This window comes from Manacus candei, unplaced genomic scaffold (assembly GCF_025592945.1).
Source record: "Manacus candei isolate 608988 ecotype Guabito, Panama unplaced genomic scaffold, ASM2559294v1 h1tg000051l, whole genome shotgun sequence".
Classification (NCBI taxonomy): domain Eukaryota; kingdom Metazoa; phylum Chordata; class Aves; order Passeriformes; family Pipridae; genus Manacus; species Manacus candei.
This window is the reverse complement of record NW_026138099.1, coordinates 1,756,202-1,782,096: the sequence shown is the minus strand read 5'-3', so window position 1 is coordinate 1,782,096 and position 25,895 is coordinate 1,756,202. Positions and strand designations below refer to the sequence as shown.

The following is a 25,895-nucleotide window of genomic DNA, read 5'->3' as shown; positions in this document are numbered from 1 at the left end:
ATCTTCTTTCACTAGAGCATATTAAAGCCTTTTTTACTAATCATGCAGTCTCTAGCATTGATAAAATACAGGTTAAGCAGCAGACAGAAAAAAGCGCGTTCAAACATCCTTTTGATAGAATACAACAAAGGTAGTTTATGCCAGCTTAGAAGGTGGTAAAAAATAGCAAAACCTCAGTTTTCAGAAGTAAAAAGCTTTTAAAAATATTTATTTTAAAACATCCTTGTGAGAAGACTGTGGTTTGAAGAAACAAAATTCCAACTGCATTTTTCAAGTAAGAGAAATCTGTGAAGCAGAGCTGGATATTCAAAACTGAATTTCTTGGCTACTTACAGTAGGGAGGGAGGAAATGCATAACATGCATAGAGGACCATGCTTAAGCATCTTTACGTTTCTATTTGTCTCACATGTTTTTAAGACTACTCAAAAGGCATCTCAGAGAGGACCACAGCACTGCCTAACTTCTTTACATCTAACACCTTGCCTCAGCACCACCACCCCTGTCTCAGCGACACCTAAATATTTGCTAAGGTTGGAGAAGGGACTGGTGGGACATAGCACAGGTTTTCTGTTGCCTATCCTGAAGTCTTTTTCAACACTTTGAAGAGTGGATTCATGCTTCTTCAGCCATATAACATGGTTTAGAAGTAACTGAAATGGGAATTAAAATTGTAATTTGCATATTTAGGGTACAGTGCCCGAAACATAGAGTGAAAAACACTCTGAGATCTACTTTTGAATTGCTGGGCTTTCATGGCAATGGTAGAATTCAAAACAAAACATATTTGCCTCTTAAAATTACTCAAAGTATTATGAAGAAAGGAGCAAGAGAGAGATAAATTTTCAAAGGACTACAAAAAGTTTTTAAAACATATCTCATAATGATATTACATGGGGCTTCTAGTTTGAAGATTTCCTGTTTATATTCTCCTTGTAGGTAAGTCTTCCCAGTTAGCTCATGAACATGAGCTTGTGATGCATCCTTTGTACTCAAGATGGTTGTATTCCCTCCTGGCTTCTCCATAGTGAAACCCAGTCAGGAATTGTGAGCACTAGGAAGAAAAGGAACCTGAGGACACAGAATATTGCAGATCTGAGAATATTCTCAATAATAGATTTTCTGTGGAAAAGATTACAAGTTTTTTTTGATAAAATTAAGATTTTCAATTAGCCTTAGTTATAGACAGTAACTTCCTTTTTATTGGTAGATGGCCCCAGATATTCTAAGAAAATTTCTAAAATTAATCATTACAACAACAAATAACAAATTATCTAATTAGACAGTGATACAGAAGAAATACACACTTCTAAAGGAATTACTTTGCAAGTGAGCATATTAATATATTTCTTATACTACAATTTTCAATTTGCCAGCCTGACAAATAATACACACTGAGAGAAAATTATGGATTTTGGTGTCCAATTAAGGTTCTGTCCCAATCTTGATATTTACTATATATACACACAAGGGCATGGAATAAGTGGAATCATTCGATAAATCACACTTACATTCATAGGCAGAGTATTCAGCATGTTATATTAAGCAATAGCTATCAAAGCAGTAGTAAAGATAGCTATTGATATTTCTATCTGTGTATTAGTTGGTTTATTCATTTGTTGTTGGGTGAAGGGTTTTTTGTTTTGAGTTACATAATGTAATTTAGTTTTTACAACACTGAGAAACTGGAAATAATACCGTAATTTTTGGCTAAAAAAGGAACTCTCTGTATTGTCTAGAGGAAGAGCTGAAAAAGATAAAAACAAGAATGTGATATTCAAAAGATTTAATGCACATAAGAGGGTACTCAAACCATCCCACTCAACTTTTTTTTTTTTTTTTTTTTGTTAAGTGAATGGAAAAAACAACAAAAGTGTTCACAAGGACAGCGCAAGATTATTTATTTCAGCAAACACAAGAGTTCACAGCCATCTTATTTCCTGAGCTAATATTTGGAAAATAGTGTATTCTAGAAGCAATTCCTAAAGCCCTCTACATCTTTGCAAGACAGAAGAGGGTAGGGAAATTTCAGTGACCCATATAAAAGAAATACAGTCAGTAAAATTACTAAAATGATACTCCAGGGATTACTATACTGAAGAGATGTTAGATTTTTTTTTTCTTAGAGGATGAAGGTTAAGAAAAAGTAGTTTCAGGCTCACAGGATAACATTGATGCTACTTGCTGAGTTACAAGCTTCATTTTCCTTTCTGTGCCCTAGGTCCAGAAATATCCAACTTTTCATTCCTAGTTTCTTCTTCATACTCTCCAGGCTGCTCATTTTTTTTCCTTATCAGTTTCTTGAAATCCTATTTGAAATTATTAGAAAGACATTATTTTTCAGTTGAACTAGAAGTTGGAAGCATTATTCCATAGAGAAATGACAAATTTACTTTCTACCACAAAGGAAAAAAAAAAAGGAAATTAAAAGATAATTATGTGCACTTTGTTTGTTAAAAATACCTTTTCCTCTGCTTTCTTTAAAAAAATGTTCAGTGCATGCTTTCAACTGAAGAGTAGCACTTCAAACAACAAAAAATTCAATCAGTTATTACCAATTCTAAAAGTCTGAATGCATAGGAGACTAAAAAAAAGGTTAACACAAATCCCACAAAAAATATCATGAATTAAAAAAACCTTCATAGGAATGTAACCATCTAAAACAGCCAAGTAGCCAACAACAATCACTCTTCTTCAGTTTCTCCTCTCTGCCTGCATAAAGAAACCCAGCCCTTTACCAAGTGCCCTCTTTTCTTCTCTGTCTCTCTTCCCATTGCCTTTCTTTTCAAGAGCCATTTAGTTCTAGTTCAAACCTGTTTAAGCAAAGCTTGGGGTATGCTGTAGAGAGTCACACCTGAGGCTCACTGCCTCCAGATACATAGCTAGGACAAGGTGAGCCTCTTTCTTGTTCAAAATTATTTTCAAAGCCGTAACTTTTAGCAGAAAATTAGGCAACAATAAGGGTGACCCTTTATTTATATTTTCCCCTTTGTTAAGCCCTTCCACACCTTGGCAAAAGGATACATATGGGGAAGGAATCGCAGAATATGCTGAGTTGGAAGGGACCCACAAGGATCATTGAAGTCCAACCCTTAGCCCTGCATGGGACCATCCCTAAGAGTCACACCATGTGTCTGAGAGTATCAACCAAACACTTGAACTGCCAGGCTTGGTGCTGTGACCACTTCCCTGGGGAGCCTATTCCAGCACCCAACCACCCTCTGGGTGAAGAATCCTTCTCTGATATCCAACCTAAACCTTCTCTGACACGACTTCAGGTCATTCCTTCTGGTCCTGTCACTGGTCACCACAGAGAAGAGATCAGTGCCTCTCCCTCTTCTTCCCCTCACGAGGAAGTTGCAACTGCAATGAGGTCTCCCTGCAGTCTCCTCTTCTCCAGGCTGAACACGTCAAGTGACCTCAGCCACTCCTCACACAGCTTCCTCTCAAGGCTCTTCCCCATCTTCACTGCCCTTCTTTGGATACTTTCTAAGAGTTTAATATCTTTTTGCACACAATATTCAAGGTGAGGCCCCCTCAGTGCAGAGCAGAGTGGGACAATCCCCTCCCTTGACTGGCTGGTGATGCTTTGCCTGATGTCCCCCAGGACAAGGTTGGCCCTCCTGGCTGTCAGGGCACTGTTGACTCATACTCAACTTGCCTTCAACCAGGATCCCCAGGTCGTGCTTTCCAGCATCTCATTCCCCAGTCTCTACATACATCCAGGATTGCCCCACCCAAGGTGCCCCATCCCAGGTGTAAAATCTAGCACTTTATCTTGTTGAACTTCATCTGGTTGGTGATTGCCCAGTCCTCTAACTTGTTGAGGTCTCCATAGGGCCTTCTTGAGGGAAGTTTGATGCCACATGCCTATGCTCCCTGGGTAGACAGTGGCTCAAAGCCAAAGCAATCACCAGAAGTGGCAGACACTGGATTTTGGCTTTCTGCCATCTAGGAAGAGGTGTTTGGCAGCACTCTGGTCATTTCCATGTCCCCCACTCCTTAGCAATTTTAAGGCAAGTTCTTCCCATTTGTGGAAGAGCAGTTTCTAGATTCCAGAACTTCCTTATGTTCCTTCATGTCTCACGTGAGGCAACAGCAGTCACATAATGAGTGTATTAAAAACAATTTTAAGATTAGGAAGAGTTAATTGAAGTATTTAAACAGTTCACACTCCTATTGATCCTGGGAGTGGCACCATCCTAGCCTGCTTTCAGATATTAAATACAATCCATGCAGGTCATTTCTACATTGAATGTAACAATGAAATTTTAATATGTATTTCCATTATTATACATATCACATATATTTCTGGCATTACTTAGTGTTGGTTTTGTCAAATGCACCTAAATAACATCATCAATCACTATCATATCCTTGTTCCCCAGTTATTACATATTTACTGCACAATAAACATTCTTGCCTTTTGCCTTATGTTATCTTCAATGAGAAGTACAGTTGCAATTAGCAAAAAACTTGTGAAAGCAGAGCCAAATGCATCAAGCTTTGGAAAAAAAAGAGCTAAAAGTACTGATGCGATTCAGCTTCCATTCTAGGGGCTGACAGCTGTGTAAGATTGCCTTTCAACACAGTGAGAATAAGTATTTCCCCTCCTCACTTGTACTGAGTAACCCACAGATGTAATTTATGATGGATTCACAAACAAACTGGTCAATGGTTCAGTACAAACCAAACATAAGCAGACACATTTCTAAACCCATCCGTCATGCTGTTTACACAATCTGTTGATCCATTGAACAAAATATATGTTGAAAGATTAGGTGGGAGTTGACTGCCAATCAGTAAAATAAATGTAGACTAGACTAATTTTCTGCCTGACTTAACACTTAAGGATTTGTATCATAGGGGAGGGGGAGGGAATTCCAGCCACCTAGATCTTCGGAATGAGATTACCCTTCTAAGGACCTCACACAGAGGTCCCTACCACCCCTCTTTCATGTACCGAACCATCTGTTTTCTGAGCAAAATTGCTAGGCAAGTGAACTGGTATTCAAGGAGCACTAATTCTAGCTATTCAGGTGGCTTTTTTTCCTTGTCAGAAGACAAAAAAAGAAGAAGGATGAAGTCGTATGGGGTAGAGTTGTAAGTTAAAAGAGTTAGATGTGCTGTCATGGTCTTTGTAATACTGTTGTTTCACAACAGAGTTGCAGCTACCAAGCCAGAGAGAAAACTGAAGATCATTAAGTGGGGAAAAGCACTCATGCTGCCTAGGGCCATCCCCTGGCATACAGTAAACCTAGTCTTTACTCAGTTGCTTTTTGGTGACAGTCCCTCTGAAAGCAGTAGCTTTCCTACAGGAAGGCTCTTTGAGTTTTGTCAGAAAAATCCTTCACCAAAAGGATTTTGGTTTTTGGAAGCTGTGCCCAACAACTGTACTTGAAGCATAATTTTTTGAGATTAGAAATAGTACCTAGAGGGAAATGATCTTTTTTTATGACTTGTGCTTCCCATAATACCTGGGAAATACTGGCATCCCCTGCAAAAAGGGCTCCTGAAAGTTTAGGTGGCTGAGCTGACAAGAGCTTCAACAGATTTAAACCATCTCAGGTAATTCAGCATCACAAAGCATTATCTTTTCTAACAAACAAAAAAAAATTCCAACATAAGAAGAAAGTTTCTCATGTATTTTTACAACACTCTGAGATGCAATTCCGATTATTTCAGGCAGATCTGCAACACACCCCTGAAGAGATTTTGAAAATAAAATAGATACAGCCATTTTGTCAGGAAGACCTGGTTTTCAGAAATATGGCATAGAAAATGTGATAAAATTCCAGATTCACTTAAGTCAGTGACAACATTACTGCAAGTTTCAATGTATCCATGTTTTCACAAGCTTACAAAAAACCCCGTCTTTCCATGGTGTGTCCAAAGTTTGAATCCCATATGCTTCTGGGGATGTGTCTTACTGTAACGATTACAGCAATCTACACCAGATGTCTATCTTGTGCTCCTAGGTCTACTTGCACTATCTCAGAGCCTTCCGTCCCTGAAATACCTGAAATGTACTTGTAAAGATTTTGGGGCAAGTGACAATTTTCTAAGTGTCTTGATTCTAACCTCCAACTCTTGCTCCATTTCTCACACAAGAGAAAAATTCTCAGGTTGGACATGAATATCATTACAAAATCCCTTGTCCTGCAATATTCTCTTGAATCAACACTGGCATGTTCCTTTGACTGTTTTGCTACCTCACAAATAAGAACAAAAACCTTGGAAGCATCAGTGCCTTGTATTTCCCTTGTATTATAGGAAAGCTATTCTTTCAATTTATTTTTTTTCTCCATTTATAGTGCTTACCTAGACTATGTCTTCACCTTTCTGTCAGTTTGTTTAATTTACGTTTTCTAAAGAAGATCCTATAGTCTTTAGCACAGGATGCCTTTTTGTGTGGATCCTATGGAGTGCTGATTCCTATTGGACACTACTGCAGTACTGAAAGCAGCACCTCAGAAAAGTAAGTAAGCCCATTGTACCAGGTGCAGTAAACACTGTCCAAACACTACTATGGTTGATTGCATCTCTCTGTCTCATGTGCAAACACTAGTCTCTGAATATTTAAGTTCAAATTCATTGTAGAAATGGAAGCATCTTAGAAAACAGAAAAGGTTTTGCTTAATAATCACCTAATACATATGATAGCAAACCCAAGCATACTCATGTTGATGGCTTGGTGTTTTCTTGGGTTTTTTCTTTTATACAGATGGAACTTTCTTCCTTCACTAGTAGTAGGTATTACATTTTTTTTAAAGATCTAATTCTATCAGAACCAACTCACATAAAAACATTTCATTTAGGTTCTCAGAATTGCTTCAGCTTTAGCCTACTTTTATTAAACAACTAAATAAGAACATCTGTCCCAAATTTTGCATACTTTTGGCAAATCTTTGAAATAAGTTAAAAAGAAAATTCAAAACAACAAAAAGGTACAGGAAGAGAACCTGGAGACATGGGTAGATAAAGACATCTAGCATACTTAGGACGAATAATTCTTATTGAATAAGTGACCCATCCATGATAGGAAGAAGGCAGATATTCTGGCTGAATATATTACAATTACAGTTCCATGTTATTCAAACATCTATATTAATCCCAGACAAAACACAGTGTATTAGCTATCTCTAGATACCCTAACCCTAATTCACACTGTTGTACATTTGTGTAAATAAAAAAAAAAAGAAAAAGGGAAAGAAAAATTAGAGGAGAAAAACAGAATGGGGGGAAAAAAGATAGAATTGTTCAGTAGTTTAAATCCTTCAAAAATTAAATAATCAGGCACTTGAGATTTGTTTGGCAGTCCCAGGCTTTTTAACCTAGCTGCTAAAATTATACTAGAAAAGAAAGCTACAATATGGTTCTAATGAATTCACTGGAAACAGTTTGCATCTTAAAACATAAACTTGACTGTCTGGATGAAGTTATGGTAGATTGCTGAGTATTTTTCTTCCTTTAGTCCCATGTATATGAGTAGCAACACCATATTTGGCACACCAGTAACCTGTGATAAGCTCCACGGCTCTTTTGAAAGCCTGCTCCTAACTTGTGTAATTGAATGGTAATTGTCATTACAAATGACAGACAAGGAAAGCCTTATTTTGTAGTTTCCTTTGCTTAAGATAGCTTCTACTATTGTTCTTTCTTTTCATGATGCCATAACATACTCAGCAAGTAGCATTTACCAACAGCTAAGTCAGTATGTCTGACCACTTAGTGTCTAAAATGAGTATTGGACACCAAACAAAAAAACCAACCCAAGACAAAAAAAGTACCTGCCCATAAGACCCATGTTATTGATGAGCAACTAGGAATGCAAAATATGCATAGTTCCGTTCTCCTCAAGATAGATGGGTGTTTCAGTTTTTATTCCTACTCAACTGAAAGGAGGAACACACAAGCTATATTTTTTATATTAGAATTAACAAACAGCAACACAGAAACCAACAATTAAAAGTACACAGAAAACACATGAGAAGTGCTAAGCAGGAAGGAAATGTTCAACAGCTACTGAAGTAGCCCAGTTCTCCATTCAGCAAAAGGTGTTTGCTCTTCACAAAGCACATCAAATTTACATACAACTTATATGCAGGTCAGGCATATAAAATCCTTTAGATTTTCTGCCCTGCTTGCAGATGAATTTGCCAGCTGCTAAAACCAAGAATTTTACAATCTGTTCCTTACAGTGTACAACACAAAGACTTTGAAGCTTCAAACACAATTAAATTACACTTTTCTATGATAACAAAAAGAAATCCTGTTTGAAATACAGGAAGTTGAGAATCAAAGTTTTTCCCAGAGAGTGAATCTTGTAGCATATTAAAATACTCGACTCATCAAAAGGTAAGCAGTAGCAAGAAGAATGTATTATGTTTTGAGAATGCACAACAGATCACCCCTGATTTCTGTTTACACTGCAGTGAGTCTTGAAGCTCCTGAGCAATTTGTTCAGCTGTGCCTACAAGCCACATTATGCGCCACATTTTATCTGGTAGACCACATTTTATCTTACCATCGATATCCTCACATAGTTTTTGTTCTGTGGTCATCACACTGGAAAAATAATGTTTTTCAGTTGCCTTGCACTTGATAACTACCAAACATAATCTGTGCATCTCATTGTCATGGTAGAGTACATGGTGTCTAATTGGACAAGAACACAGTGGATTTTACAATAGCTGAAGCTACAAGTTGCTGTATAAGGAGCAAGAAGAGTAGCTCTATTAGGATCTCCACTGGTCCATCACACTGAATTTGGACACGTGCATATCTGACAGCACCAACAGTAGAGTTGAGTACTCCCAGGTTTTCCCAGTAAGCCTGCCCAGAGGAAGATGGCCATGAAAAAATTGCTATCCTTGTGAATTCATGTTTTGTATTATCACTAGCCAAACTCATTCTAGTGTTCCAAGTTCATTCCAATGTTCCTGTGACTGACTGCTCAAGTTATACAAAGAGCTCTTAGGATAACTTGGACATAATAAGAGCACACGAGAGTTTTTTAGTGCTTTGCAGTTGTGATAAATTGAGAAAATAATTCGAGTTGATTAAGAGGAGACAGTGAAGGGTCAATATGACCTGGAGAGAAAAGAAAAACAAGTCGTAAAACTTAATTGGGGCCCTGTGAAGAGATAAAACAAGTTACCTCCTTTTTTTTACCTTGTGTAGGATTTATAGTGAGACAATTTTGTTTAGTTAGATAGATAATAGGACCTTTCTTGAAATTTATAACTTTGTAGCAAGCAAACATCTGCAGAGCTTCTGATTTGACAATATACTATGAATGCTAGATAATAGGACCTTTCTCGAAATTTATAACTTTGTAGCAAGCAAACATCTGCAGAGCTTCTGATTTGACAATATACTATGAATGCTTATAGATAACATTCTTGTTAAAAGAAAAACATCTGTTGAATGTCTGACTCAACAATGTGTAATGTTTATGCTTATGTATAATGAATATTCATGAAGTAGCTGGAAATAAATGTAGGACAACTATCTTCTTTGGGTGTGACAGGCGTTGGGAGTTGTTGAACCCCTTCCCTGATCACCCAGCGCTGAACTCGCTTTTATCATATAATAAAATTCTGATTGGAAATTGCCCGATTGGGTCTCTGTTTTTCACACAGTTCACCTGAAAATAAGTCTTTCTCCATAAAGTCAGCGCTGCATGCAAGTTCTGTGCTTAAAGTTAAGGAGAAATCATCTCAGCTACTGCATGGGAGGGTTGATCTATATACAGAAGAGCTTCAATCATTCTCAAGGATGGAAATCACAATGGCATTTTTAAGGTAAAAATTTCTTCTTCGTATTATGTAAGGGTAAATAAAATGACATGATTTTACAGGCCATTCAAGAGTGAGCCATAAACATGGAGGAGTTAAAATAACCATTTCTTTTTTTCCCCACTAGGGAGAAAGAACAGTCCACAAATTGTTTTGCCCCATTAAACTATTTCTGTCAGACAGGACAATGCACAGCTCTGTACATTGCACAGCCAAAGGAGAAGAGGCAGCAGTCCTAAAGAAGAAGAGGTAACAGACCTTAAACTGACTGCATTAAAAAAACCAAAAAAAGTCATAATGCAAAAGATTAGGCACTGAAACATGTTGACCAGTATCTCCATTCTTAGAGTCAAGCAAAACCCAACTGGACAGGTGTCAGAGACTGAAATGGTTAATGATTTATGCATTCTAAGAGACTTTTGCAGGCTTTTGACTTGCATTATACCTCAGATGGACAGTTGGGCCCATCCCTCCCTCCAGTAAAGAGCCAAGTTTGCAGGCTTTTGACTTGTATTGTACCTCTGATGAGCAATCGGCCCCTCCCTCCCTCCAGTGCTGAAGGTGTGAAGCCCTGAAAAGGCAAGAAGCCAGCTCGCAGGCTTTTGACTGTTGATACCTCTGATGAGCAATCGGGCCCCTCCCTCCCTCTGCTAATCTTGAAAGGCGGGAACCAGGCCAGACACAAAAAACTCTGCGCAGGCCCAGGGAGAGGTTGGAGGCTCGAGGCATGGCCTGCGACACTGACCATGGATATAATAACTCATAACTTCTTGGAGTGTGGGGGCTTCCCTCCCTCACTCCCAGCAGATCAAGGCCACCACTTCAACTGACAGACATGGAAGCTGCAACTATCAAGTGTCATCGCTGGACCCCGTGGGTGGTGACTATAGACATCTGTCCACTCTCAGCTTTTCTCTCCCTTACTCTTATCCTGCCTTTCTCTCCCCTATGCATTTTCTCCCCCCCCAAAGGTTATCTCTATGCCACATTGTTATATGACAACACCCAAAATGCTGGCATGTCTGTTGATACAGAATTGTTAAAATGAACTTTGCCAGTATATGTTTTCAGACACCGATTATTCAGTGCCATTTCACTCTAATCCACCCCAAGGGAATTATTCATAAAAACCTGGGTTACACCCCCCTCCCCTTTTCCTGGGACGGGTTGTAACAACAGGTCCTAAGCAACCCAACTTAACTTTGAAAAGGAGCTAGCAGGAGGCAAGAAGACTTTATGATAAACATCAGCATAAGTATTATGTTTCCTCCTTGTTTTTACTAAAGTGGTCATGAATAGAGACTAGGAAGCAAGAACAAGAAAATATGAAGGCAGAGGCCTACACTAAATAAATGAGATAGTTCTATGGTATGAATAAAAGAGAATTGGCTGAAAATTGACTAGATTTTAGCAAAGACTGACATAGGTGTATAATTGAGGAGACCTATAGTGGGTGTGCATGTGCCATGCTCCCCTTGGTGGAGCAAGTAGGTCTAAAGAGAAAGCTTTTTTCCAGTCAATTGTTTTGATTGTGGTGCTTTGTTCTGGTTTTGTGGTGTTTGGGGTTTTTTTTTTGTTTGGTTGGTTTTTTCCCAATAAATTTCCTACTGGATATGCCTGAATTGGTAGCTATGAGATGACCTCCCTTGATCCGCAGCAGGAAATCAAGCACATATTTATTGCACAACATGACATTCATTGCAAAGCTAACAGAAATAACAAAAAAGCTCCTTCTTCCAGTACAACTAGATACTAACCACTGTAGCCTCCTAAGCTGCAAACACCCACCAGACTGGGATTTAGGACCATTTCTAACTAGTTTCATCTGAAAAGATCAATCCTGATTTACCCAACCCATACACCACACAGGTTCCTCGGGACTGGATAAGAGAGAAATGGATATTTTGCTTGTGTGGAATTCCAAGACAAACAAAAAACGAAGGAGGAAAAAAAAGAGCAGAAGAGTTAGAGATGTTAGGAAGGTCTTTCAAATCCTCCCCATCTCCAATCAGAGATATTGAAAAAGGAAATGCTTCCTTCAAAAAGCTCAAAACTGCAACAGAAAATAAATCAGTGAAAGTAAGATCAAATTAAAGCTCTTCCTCTGGACGGGGAAAGTTGATTGCTGTGGGATACTCAGACAATTGCTCAGAACTAAAGCTGCTCTTACTGTTTAATTTCTGTTTTCTTTCATTTTGCTTTTGTAATGTTTCTTCACATTGGCGTAGCAGCAAGCTACCTCCCAAGGAGCTAGATAAACAGTCAAATAACTGCCAATGTTTTACTTTTGATTGATTGTCTTGCTTGAGGCATATTTTCAGGCTTTGGATGAAAGCACGGGAAATTGCTATTGTGTTAGAGTTTTAAAAGTAGTGTAGTGGTGAAGATACTTTGCAACATGGTAGAACACTATCCTGCCATTATATATGAGAATAACAAGACTCACATAAACCCCACTTTTAAGGATTTCTATAATAGCAGACCTAGAAAAGCAACAGTGATTTTGAATGATACTTGCAGTTTTCTGTATTATTTAAAAAATTTAGAGAGCAAAGAATTTTCAGTAAGATTGACAAAGGATTTTATATTTCTTTTGGCGATTGAAATTGTAAATGCCATACAGTGCTCAGCACTTTGTGACACTGGCCCGTATTAGTTCCAAAACAGGAGCTAGTAATGTCACACTGTAGTTGCCCATGTTGAAAAAGGCAGAGGCTTCATCTGGGCAAACACCTCATCTGTTTCCTGTGCTATATGCACATTCCAAAGTCTTCAGCTTGACTGATCAGGACTTAATAATCAACATACTTGTACTGGGTATTTTCAGTCTTTTCTAGGTATTGTGTTCCTGAACAGGAAGATAAAATTCCCTACAAGTAAGATGTTTTCTTTGGAACAGAGAAGAGGATCTCTGATGGTACTTACATACATCCTACTTTCATTAGAACACTTGCCAGCAAGCTGTCTCAAACGAGAATGCTGAAGTCTTTGCCAAAGGCACATTATACCTTAACCACAGTTCTTAGCCATCTCTTGGTTGGATAAGACCATTTCTTAGGAACTTATCAAACATGCAGATAAATATTTACTCGGTTATTTGCTCTTCCACTGCCTTATTTCCTAAGGATGCTGAGAAAAACTCAAAACAACCAACAGTGTGTCCTGGCTTAGCTATATTTGGTTGAATACCCAGCTATCTTCAATCAAGTAAAAAGTCTTACCTTTTCGGCGTTACATCCTCATTAGTGCTCAAGTGTGCTGTTTCTAATGTATCTCCATTTCTTCTGTAAATGGAAGAGTCTTACTTGCTGGCAGAAAAACAATGTTCTTTTCCAATCCAATCCATCCTTTCCAGTAAACAAGCCCCAGATAAACCAGTCCTTCGCCCTGGATGGAGAGAGGCAGCAGAGCCAGGGTGTACAATTCCTTCCCCTCAGATGCTTCGAACCCACTGCAGAGTAGACTGCTGCAGGGAGGTGAGGGAGATGAGAAGTTCAGTGTTAAATTAGTGGACACCCCACAAGTGGAAGCAACCACAACAGACCAAAGACTTGATGTCACCCTGCAAACTCCTTTGTTTGAGGTCTTTTTCTTCACTTCTCCCTGGGCCATCTTGGACAACCCCAGACCCCAAACAACATTTAGTGATGGGCCTGTAAATTATTTATTCAGAATTTTTTTGGCTCCTCCTCATCCACAAGGGATTTATTTATGCTGCATCTTTTGATCCTAATTTCCCACTTCTCACACTCTCCTCCCTTGAATTTCTCCTGGTGACCATTGTCCCAGCAGGCCACACACATCAGACCCCCTCCCTCACCTCCCCATCCCTCAGCTCCTTGCCCAATGCCCCACTCAAGCCCTTTCCCAAGCACCACTGGGGATGGCTGGGCAAGCCAGAGGACAAACTACAGCTACCACCTTGTATGCACACTGTTGCTCACAATGCACTGCCACAAATTTAATGGAGGTCCACCAGGATGTGGCACCTGTGCCCCTCCAAACCCTTGATGGCTCTTTCTTGAAGGCCAGTGGCCTCTCTCAGCTCACAGTCCAGCATGAAATAAAAACTGGTCAAAAGGGAGGCTTTACTCTTCGTCTTCCTCTCCTCCTCTCTATTTCAAGCTGCCCCCACACTGTCCCAGCACTAAAAGCCTCTAGAAGGGCTGTAGTCATGTTATATGCCTTCTTAGTGCCCTTTTATAAGCAGGAAGATGAGTCTTTATTAGAGTAAAATAAAAACTTTGGGGTATTTCTTAGAAAAAAAGGCTTCTTTGCTAAATGGGCCAAGCATTATTTGGATTTTGTTTGTGTTAAGTTCTTCAACTGAGTGGGGACTCGGTTGGTTTACTCTCAGCTAGTATCAGAAAGGTATGACACAGGAGAAAAGATATTTTCACTGAGCCCAGTAATGCTCCAATCAACTATTTCATAAAAATGAAACACTCAGTGGAAGCCATTGATTAAGAACTTGAAAAAAAATTGTGAATTGTTCCAATGAATGACTGAATACGATCTTGTGTACAATAGCTAAAAAAAAAAAGAATCATAGTTAAAATTTTGCTGGGGCTAGAAAAAATGACATCAGCAAAAAAATCACTACATATCGCAGTAAATTAGAACCATCTTATGACAGCTGGAATACTGGAATTTTGAATAGAGATGAGGAAAAAACCCGGCATCTTCCTAGTGTGGAAAGTGAGAAGTGTTACACAGGAAGACAGAATTAAAAACAAAATCAAGTCAAGTTGACTAAAAGAATTCAGATCTTGTTTTTCTGATGTATTATTGGCTGTATCTATGCATTATGAAAAACATGGTCTGACCAAACTCAGACTGACCAAGCTCTCTTTGAACTAATTACAGAAAAAGAAAGCAAGCACAGTTTACTGTGCTGTCGTTTGCTGGATCTCATCAGTTCTTATCGGATGAAGGGTGCTACTTAATGGTTTGCACATCTTTTCCAGTCATTAAGTGTTGGCCAAAAACTGGTTTGTCAGAAGGTTTTTTTCCCAACACCCCTCCTCCCCGCCAATCCTCTCTTAAACCATTCAACTATCCAGAGCAGCATTTGGAGCACTGCAAATCCCTCACAGCCCACTCTTGATTTTGGTTCTTTCCATAACAAAGCAAGAGCTTGCAGCTTTGAATTTATGTCAAGCTTCTGCTTTTCATACAGAATGATTTGTTACCTCCTTGCTCTGTGTAGAAAAATAGGCTTGGCCTCATTAAAGCCAGAGTACGCCTGCAGGTAACAGTGTTCACAGTCCCATCAGCCAGAAGAAATGAAATTCTGCATACTCTATTACTCAGTTTAGTTCGTCTGTTTGTTACAAGAGAAGGCAAATCCAGTGATCAGCTGCGGCAGATTTTCTGTGTTCTCTAAATGTTCTTTCCTCATCCAATACACGTATTGCACTATACAAAAAACCCACATTAGTTACTAAATGGCAAGATTTATTTTGAGAATGCAATTAGTATGTAATACCTTGGAAAATGAACAGCTATCGTAAATACAGAATAAAGGCTGAAGCACCATAGCTCTTCTGTTCCTGCATTTGTTTTACACAGAGCACTAAACTGCGTAACTTCCAAAAAAAGGTGCTATAACTGATTTAGAAAGACAATGCCTCAACAAGTTAGCATTTCAGGTTGACACAGACGTGCATTCATCATCACAAGAATTCAAAACAGGGATCCAGATAGCCCCATAACATGAAGTTCTTCTGATCCCCTTCAGCTGGGCTTTGAACTATAAGCAATACCTGTTTTGCCATACTGCCCTATACTCTTGTCTTCTGCCTCAGCTGCATAAGGCAGGCCACTAATTTTCTCTAATCAGCTGTGTGAGTGTTCATAAGCCTTGTCAGCCCGTTTACAATAGTGGACACCACTACAATAGGAAATGAGCATATTGATTTCACTCAGATCGCTGGGCAGCTGCCAGTTACCAACAGATCTCAGCTGAGTTTGAAAACAGCAATTGCAAAATTACTTTTTCCTCCTGCTGCCCTCCTCATACTTGCTTCTGATCAATATATCATTCTGATTCACAAACACATCTTCCTCAGGAGGCTTTGAACCAACGAAGTACAAGTGCAAGCTCAAAGAAAATGCTGGCATTTATTTTTATGTTGCAAATTAATTCTACATATCCCCTCTCTCAGGATTCAAGGAAAAGTCAACTTTTTTTATTAAAAGGCCCTAAAAAAACTGAGGTAAAGTACAAGATTAGAAAGGTAGCTCCAGTAGAAATGACAGAGGATGAAATTCATTGCATATCACACCATAAAAAGCACAGGGGAATTTGTTTAAACAAGACAGAGGTGAGCCTCATAGCAGCAAGAAATTTAATGCTAAAATCTATCACAACGAATGTCTGTTCCACGAATTTTTACACTCAACAGTTACAGTACAAATCAGTTCCATTTCACTGTAACTGCTCCAAAATCAAAATGTATATACACATAGAATGAAATAGTCGAAAAGCTGTTTCTAATCTGACCAAGGCTCAACCAAGCAGAGGCAATTACCAATTTTTTTGAGATAAGCTTCATAAATTATCTTTCAGCTTTGTCACTTATCCTTTGAATTTCATATATCCTAACATCATTTAAATATATAGTGGGTTTTGCCCATCTGTACAATGAAATTTCTGTATAAGGCTCTAACATCTCATCTCCCATCTTGCAATGGGAATGAGCTGGGGGGCAGCAAAACCTACCACTCATGCTTAAGCTCCCTGGAACAGGCTGACTATAAGCATAGCTAGGATAATAATTTGTTCCCTCCTTCAACCACACATAATACCGTCTTTACTCAGCAAAGTTGTTTCACACCATGCCAAACGTCAGCTTTTGCTGTGTTAATAGCTGCTCTGGGAGGATCAGTGTTGTGCTATCCTACATTTTTTCCAGGGCCTGGAGATGCAATTTCCTACAATCTGCAGGCAATTTCCCACCGATTTTCTTGGGGACCTAATAGGCTGTGACAGGAGATGGAGCTAGCAAGCAGCAGGTGGCTTCAGAAAAGACAAATTGCATCTCTGCCACCTAACTGGGCAATCTAAAAAGACAGAGTTTATAGCTTTGTAGTGTTATTGGGCCCCATGCTAACAGCAAACTGTTCAAGCTGCTATCTGAATTTCATATTCTTTTCCTTCTGAATTGCTATCACCACACATCACTTTGTTGCACTTTTTCTGCGAACGACAGTTAGACACAGATCATGTATGATTACTAGTTTAACTGCCTTTTAACTAGACAAGCCCTGCTAAATGCTATTCACACTCAGAAACATGCAGTCTCTCTGCCAAACACAAAATATTTTGATTATTTTCATACTTGTTAAGGTACAAAGCAGATGCCTATGGAAAGAAATTTATTTAAAAACTAAATTCAAATGAGTGAGACAGTGTAAAGTATGGGAACACTAAAAAAATCAACAGTGAGCACACTTATTGTGCTAAGAAAGTCCCACTGATTATATATAGTACAATATGAAAGCATTAAAAAAAGCTGAATATGACTGGTAAGTTCTCCCTCTACTCTGGCAGTTTTTGAAACCTAAAAAGTTAACCTGAGCAGTTAAAACAGTTCAAAACCACTCATGCTACCATTTACCTTGCAGATCGAAAATTATTTAAAGTAAGACTAGTAAAACTGTAAGAATGTATCATCATATCCACTTTGATAGAAATGAAACTGATTTAAAGCTCCTGACCCCCACCTAAGATACAAAAAAAAAAAATAAATTAACGAACTAAAGAAAGTGATTCAAAGGCACATAATACTAGCAACTATTGCAAGTTATATCTGTCACTGTACTTCCCCTTACTGTTACAAATAACCCAGGGGATAAATACTGTAAACACATTCTATTACAAAACCCTGTATATCTGTAAGTTTTTCTTCGAAATATAGAAGAATAAGTTTCCAAAGGAATGGAGATTATTAAAAACAACCAACAATAGTAAGGAAATTATAATTAGCAGATTTGCAAGGTTAATATTTTTCTCCTCCCTCCCACCCCCAAGAATAAATTAGGCAAAAACAATCCCATCTAAATTATTGCTGTCTGTTGGGAGACAAAATTAGTACTGAGATGTATAAAATTTTACTATAATTCAACCCTAAGGACTTTTTTTTTAATTACTTAAGTAATGAAAAAATGTAAAATTACATTGAACAAAGTGTTGAAATATTCTAACATGCATTTTGAAACTCTCACATTTAAACCACTTGTCATTAATATCCCCATTTTATATTTGTGGTTTTTAATAAGTTACAGCTTGATAAAATACTGAAGAACCAGTCAGAATTATAAATAAGAGTACCAGGTCAATAACTTGCACTCAACAAAGAAGAGTGTCTACATAAACAAATAAAAAAGCTATGAAAACCATTCAAAATCCAGAAGTACTTCCTTTTACACATTCACTGATAAAAACACAAGAGAGTATCAGAATTTGAAAATCTTGAATCTGACAAATGAAAACTAATGATTTATCTATACAAGTTGATAAACTTCTTGAAGTACACATTCAAAAATTCAATTATATCATAGATTTGTGACTATTTACTCAACTGCTGTTAGAAATACACATCTCACATAATTAGCAATTAGAAAGACAGAGAAAGGTAGAAGCATTATGTATGCATAACTTATTAAAACATCTCCAGAGGTCTAATATATATTTAGGAAGAAACACAGGGGAGCACGGTAGTAAACTGGTCCCTGCATGAAAAAGGAAACTTATTGCAGGAAGTAAATTTAATGTGGCCACAAAAGTTGAATCACTCCAAAGTTTTGTTGCATGCATGGCATGCTAAGCAAATACCAAATTGACATTTAGAACATTTACATATTTAACAGCAGTGTTTGGCTGATTCATCAACAATTAAAAATATTTCAGATTTGTAAAGCTGTCAGATTGTATATTTACTTGAAAACAAATTAAAAAAATAGGTCCAATTGCAAAAAAAACCCCAATAGCTGACTATTTTTTAAGAATAAAGGGAATCTTCACAGCTCTGCAAAGTATCTTGCTACAGCAAACCACAAAATAAGAGTTACTAGCTTATCATAATTGCAGCCAATTTTTTAAATAATGGGGATTGCTGAAGAAAGTGTGACAAAGACTGTGAAATGAACAGATGAATTTTATTTTAAACTAATTAGGCTCACCACCAGGAAAGTAACAAGTGATTTCTAAGTTTCCCACTGCTATAGGTTAACTTGCATTTATGACCCCTTCAGTCTGCTTATTAACTCCTTTAAACTGCCATTAAAATCAGTGCTTGAAGGAAAAACAACATTTATTGTTTGCATTTACAGACTATCATCTCCATTTTCTAAGCTAATGACAGAGTATACAAAAGGGATAATGATAACAATATGTTTGATTACTTAATCTCTTAATCTCTGTTGTCTCTGCCTCTAACTCGTTTTTGGCAGAAAACAGATAGAAACAGGGTTTGAGAGATATTATATCTTTGTGCTGTGAACACAGCAAAGGCAATCCTTGCACACAACAGAATCGTTTAGCATTCCTTGAAGCATCCTTTCTATGAATCAACCTTACTGTGGGCAAAAATCACAGGTGAAATTTTGAGAGGAAAGAAAAGATCTCAAAATTTTAAGCTTTACCTCAGAAACCACCACAGAATTTTTCTATGGAGAGTCAACTACACTGACTGGCAATTTCACAAACAATAAAAGTATGAATATGGAACAATGCAGCTATTTTATCTCTGGGTGCTTGCTTTAAGAGAAATTATTACAACATACACTACTAACTGATATAATCTATGCAGCTATCCACCTAAATATTTAATCAGATTTTTCTGTAGTCTATGTATCACCCACAGGCTTATAAGCCACAAAATTCTTACTAAGGCATAGTAGAGACCTTAGAGCCAGAGAGGACACAGACTGTTGTTCAGCTTCCAGGAGTGAACTGTGGAACCCTCCAAAAAGAAACATGGGGAAAGAAAAACAAACAAGATTAAGATTTGAAGATGTTCAGATTTGAAAATGAAACCTGCTCAGATCTGAAAAAAATTAACATTTGTCCCCACAATACAAATTTTTTGGTATTCAGTTTTCTGAACATCAAGGAAACACAAACCTATTTCTCTCAAGAATTAATATATCATAGAAGCAATAGGTTCTTTGTTTTGAGATATAGCATCTTCAAGAATATTCCACCCTTTAACATTCCACTCTTATTCATTTTTCTAATTTCTCTTCATGTTTTCTTGTTGTATTCACTTTACAGTTTTTAATGTAAGACGAAAAAAGAAATAAATCAACACAAAATAGTAAAAAACCAAACCAAAACATAAAACCAACTAAGCCCATCCATGTATACTTAAAAGTATGCTTGAAACAGGTTTTGCTGCTTTAAAAAACATCTAAGTGATTGTTTGAGCTCTCCTAGCTGAACAGAAATTCTGAGTAAATTCCTCAGAAATGTCAGTAAGCTAGAACCATAGGGCAGATTTTTCAAGCACCCAGGTCCTACATATCTGGTTTCCCTAGCAAAATCTACCACATTGCACTAAGCCCTTAAGCTGCAATGGGACACATTTTCAGCATGCTGAAAATGGGATGACCAATTGCTTGGAAGTGGATCTTGAGCTATGAAAATATAAGGTAATGGGAAATATTGAGAACTGACTGTGATTTAATTCCCCTTCCTCTTAGGATTAGATGATTGCTTATGGATGTCAAAGAAATGTCCACTTACAGTTCCAATACGCAGCCCAGATGTCCTTGAATTACTATGCAGAAACATTTGAACAACCTTACAAACAAACTGGAATCTCATTCTATGTGAATTTCGTAGATTACATGTTAGATTACCCCTAAAATGTATGTGTTTAAGTTCCCATTTTCTCTTGTCCAGCAATGTGCCCAGGTGGCCAAGAAGGCCAATGGCATCCTGGCTTGTGTTAGCAATGGTATGGCCAGCAGGACTAGGAAAGAGATCTTCCCTGTCCTTGGCATGGGTAAGGGAGCATGTCAGATCCTCTGTTCAGTTTTCACCCCGCACCACAAGAAAGACATTAAGAAGTGTTCAGAAAAGAGCAATGGAGCTGGTGAAGGGTCTGGAGCATAAGCCTTTTAAGGAATGGCTGAGGGAGCTGGGGTTGTTTAGGCTGGAGAAACAGTGGCTCAGGGGTGACCTTACTGCTCTTTACAGCTACTTGAAAGGCGGGTGCAGCCAGGCAGGCGTTGGTCTCTTTTACCAGGCAATTAGTGATGAGACAAGAGGATATAGCTTCAAGCTGTGCCAGGAGAGGTTCATGTTGGATATTAGAAAGAATTTTCTCATAGGAAGGGTTGTCAAGCATTGGAATGAGCTGCCTAGGGAGGTGGTGGAGTCACCATTCATGTAGGTGTTCAAGAAATGACTGGATGCAGCACATAGCGCTAGGGTTTAATTGACATGGTCATGTTTGGTCACAGATGGGACTCGATGATTTGGAGATCTTTTCCAACCTAAATGATTCTGTAATTCTGTCTCTCCATGTATTCCCTGCCATGAACATCTTCTTTCATTCTGGTGTTCATCAGGTTCTATTCTGAGTTGCTTCCCCTCTGGGAAAGACGCTATGACTGAAGTCTTTCATAGACCTACATTCTCATATTTTTCCTACGTACTTGCGGTAGAGGAAAAAAAAAAAAAATCCTTCAAGGAGACAACAGAGTTGGAGCCAGTCCAGCTTCTCCAGTGAAGTGACCTAAGGGGTAAACACTTTTTCAGTAGTATGAAATCTGAAGTCAGTACTCTTCCTTATCCTGAAAACATCAAAATCCACCTTCTTTATTACTAGAATGGTGGAATTTCCCCATCAACTCAAAATTGCAACAATATAATAGAAAATATGGACAATTCTAAATATGTTACATAATCCCACAGGTTCATAAGTGGGCCAGTCTTTCCACGAAAACAACAAATAAACAAAACCCAAAAAACCCTACCAAAAACCCAAACCAAAAATCAATTTGTCAATCTGAGTTTATGTTGCTTAAGTAACTTAAACACTTCAGAAAATTCTGCTTGTATCACTTGTGTCACAAAAGTGTGACAGGAAAAGTTATGGTCAACCGTTCATAAATAAAAGCATGTTTAAGACTAGATGTCTAACATGTATAAGACATATGTAAACATGTATAAGACAGACTCTGTATTGATGTTTACATTAAAAGATAACACTACTGTTAACAGTCTAAGAAATTAATATTTTATACTTTTAAAGGAACAAATGCTTTTGAAATGCCAAATGAGATAAAAAGAACTAATGCTGATGAAAATTCTCTCTCAGGTACCAGAGGCTTGCGGATTAACATGGGGAACTATCTTTGTTTGGAATTATAATCAAAAAGAGATAGTCATACACACTGATAAATGCATTGTATGGAATAATATCATGACTTTCTGCACAACTGATTTATAAAGGGTTATGCCAAGTGCACATATACAAAATATACATATTAGAGCTGACTAAGGATTTTGTTCAGTTGAATTGATATTACCACAAATCCCCTCTTCATCAGTTACTGTTTGCACTGACATCCAAAACATCTTTTGTAAGGACTCCCTACTTCTATCCAGCACTAGCATTTGCCAGAGTAGCATTTAGACATCTCTGAATACTGAGGGCCACTCGGCAAACAGACTGTCCCAAAAAGGGGCTAACCAAAGGAATCTATTATGACTGTAATTAAAATGACAAAAAAAATTAATTACCTACACCATAGTTACTGATGTACTTCTTTTTTCCATATGGCTTTTCCAGTGCTTTTGCTGTCACTGCTTATCTTCATTTGTCTGTTTCTTCATTCAATATGCAATTATTTCCACCCACTACTTTACACAGGGCTATAAGAACTTACAGAAGCTAAAAGCTTGACATGTTTTAAATCTTGTAGGTTGTTGTGTAGACAGATGCCAAGATTTCACTGAATCTATCTTTTCATAAAAATTACATCTGCAGGTGGAATAGGCTTTACTGACTGACAAATGAAAAAACCCACAATGTTTCATAAACCAAAAGTGAAATCTGAAACAACAAATTGAGAGAACTACTTTATGATGCATGTGCAAGTTTTTAGACTCAAGGTTTAAAGTAAATCTGATGGGGGAAAAAGGAATTAATTTCTTAATTACAATCAAGAAACATACGGTACAAATATGATTAAATTCATTCACATGCATAAATAACGTCCAATTCCGTAACTGCTCTGACACAATGTGCCTTCTAAAAGCGAAGAAGACGAGGTATTTTAAGATTTTCCTAATACTATTATTTTAAACCTCCTGATTGCCAAGAATGTGGTCTTACTAGCAAGCACTATGTTGCAACATATAGCACATCCATTATACTGGTGTTATTTTTCTTTAGTTTACATGGATGTGTTAGAACACTTGCATTCTTGGTTCCTCTAATATCAAGTTCAGAGAACGGCAAGAGAAAAGCCATAAAGTAAAAGCCAAGGTGATAGCAATTTGGAAAAAATCCAGATGTTCCTAACTGCAGCAAATTTGCCAGTACTGCTAAAGTCAATGACCATTGGCAGAGTCAGATGTTCAGAGAAACTTCAATATGAAAATTGTAAAAATCAAGTAAAATCTAGTAAACACTCTTTTTAAAAATTTTCCCTTTTAAAAATGACACAGCATTTCACAATATTTCAATGTGGCAAATTCTCTGAAAATTAATTCTTTGAAAAGCCTGATGATTCTGCTTTTTGTGTGAAAGCAATGTGGCCAGCACCTAAGCTGGCCTGTCATTTTCATACAGATACATACTGACTACACAGCAATTGACAAAGATATAGATACATATGGACAGAACACTAATTTTAAATGTCTAGGAGACCAGATTAACCTGAATGGTTAACATTTTACATTCCAAATGCAAAGTTAATACATTAAGGCTATTACAATTCTTGATGCTATAAAACGGTTTCAGTAGAATAGTCATGTAAATTGAAAGGAAAACCAGCATCTCTTCAGACTGGAAACTAAGATAAATTTTGCCCCCAGATGAGAAATTCCTTATCTAGCCAATGCATCTGTCAGTCAAACTTGTTTCTTCCTAGATGCCTGTCATTGAAAGAGCAGGGACATGGGTCATTGGAAAATGCTAGCAAAATGAGAAAGTAGTTCTTTACAGATGAGTCTTAACCTGTCTGCCAGTTTGTGTAATCTGAATTGTTCTGTTCATCTGTATTCTCCATTAGCAACGGAAATTCTAATTAAATTACAGAATGCAGGAAATGTATGGCCCTCACTGGTGCAATAGCTAGGTTTGTCTAGCACACAGTGGCAGAACTCGTTTATCTGAAAAAACACAGAATAAAATTAACACGCTCTCCCCTGATCCACTGCTCTTGAGTACATCAAGAAAACTTGAAGATGTGTAGCTTTGGTAACTGGATGCTTAGCACGGCTCTTCATACTCATGCCACAGGGGAAAGGACTCAAAGATTTCTCCTTATGAATACATAGAGCCTATAGGCCTGTGTAACATTGGACACTCAGGAAAATTAATTCTAATTAATTTTTAGAGTGAAATCAAAATATTCCTTTGTCAATATTCTCACAAGAAATTAAGAAGCAAATTTAACTTAGTTTAGATTAATTCACTTCGCTTGCAGCCCTGCAAGTATTTAACATCTTTAAGTGATCCCCTGTAAAACTCACACTTTTGGTAATTTAGTTAAATTTACCTGAGTATCTAAGTATAGACAAGACTTTAAAAAGTAAACGGTCATTAACTACCACTTCTCTGTAAAGTATGAAGCAACTTATCTAGCTTTTCTCATCACAGACATCCTCAATTAATGAATAAAGGCTCTGATGTACTTAGTTGAAATGCAGTCTCACACGAATTCTGTTCAACTGGGGGAAAAAGGAGAGGGAAGTCCCTATTTTTCTAGAGAAATGAATGAATGAGTTATGATCAGGCACATATTACTGTTGCTGCCAAAAAAATTATACATAGGACATCAGAATAAACTTAAAATAAACAGCACAGCTTTATGAAATGTTCAATTTTTATATTTACACTATAATTAGTACAAAATTGCCTTTTAAGTTTTCTGTAGCACAAGACAGTATCTACCGGACTTGATACCCTAGTATGCCAAACAACTACTTTGAAGTATGATAAAAGAATCTAGGAATAGTTATAAAGAATAAGACACCATTTTCAAACTATACATAGTGTTTGCTTTTGATTCTAAAAAGGTACTTATATCCCCAAACGGTTTTTAATTTTAAATAAGCAGGGCAGGCAGGGAGGGGGCAAGGGGGAAGACTGGTTGTTGATACTAAAGCCTTTACTGTAGTAAACTAAATATATTTACAATTTATACAAATGTTTGACCTTCAACGAAAATATAAAAACATATCACAAGATGCAAAACCATGAAACAAGTTCATCTGAGACACTGCTGCTCTACACAGGACAGAATGCAACTTGAACTGCAAGGAACAGAAAGGTATTTATCCCCCATATTCAGGCAATGAGAACAATTTGCGTGAGGTCATAAATGAAAAAATAAAAGGCTGCAACATTCTTCAGTAGACTTGGCTTTTAAAAACTATGTCAAAAACCTAGGCTAAATCTGTCCATCTTGCCTCTGCGTTCCATCCGGTCCATGTAGCCAGAACTTAGTTGCTGGATGTTGTCTTCTATTTTGAAAAATCGAAGCAGTTTCACGGCAAGGTCTGGAACCTTAACACTTTTGTACCTTATAAAAGTCAAAACCTTTCTACTTCTACAATTAAGAACAATTTGGGCCAGTTCAACTTCTAAAAGTTATATCCCCATCATATTTTTCAGTAGATAACTTCATAGACTGTAGCTTTTTTGTCTCCAGAGCCAGTGACTATGTACTTATCATCCACAGAGATGTCACAACTAAGCACTGATGAAGATTCTTTTGACTAGAAGAAAAATAGAAATATATTACATCATTAAAAAAAGTCCGTTACCCATTTTGGATAGATCACATAAATTAAGATATCTGAGTCCACTCTTGGGACTCTGGGTATTCTAACTTTTTCTTTAAAAGCAATA

The 25,895-nt window shown here is 37.5% G+C and overlaps 2 protein-coding genes across 7 annotated transcripts in view; both read right to left on the bottom strand.

Annotated features, from left to right (window-relative positions):
- LOC127477297 (craniofacial development protein 2-like) overlaps positions 1–25,895 on the bottom strand; it is a 208,712-nt gene that overhangs the window by 10,267 nt on the left and 172,550 nt on the right. The gene's annotated exons all lie outside the window — the stretch shown is intronic.
- TLE1 (TLE family member 1, transcriptional corepressor) overlaps positions 1–25,895 on the bottom strand; it is a 104,079-nt gene that overhangs the window by 7,450 nt on the left and 70,734 nt on the right. For all 6 annotated transcript variants that reach the window (XM_051801401.1, XM_051801399.1, XM_051801400.1 and 3 more), the window contains one exon: positions 13,020–25,762. In XM_051801401.1, coding sequence (XP_051657361.1) covers positions 25,655–25,762 — 108 coding nt within the window. In that variant the 3' untranslated portion in view covers positions 13,020–25,654. The remainder of the gene's footprint in view (positions 1–13,019; positions 25,763–25,895) is intronic.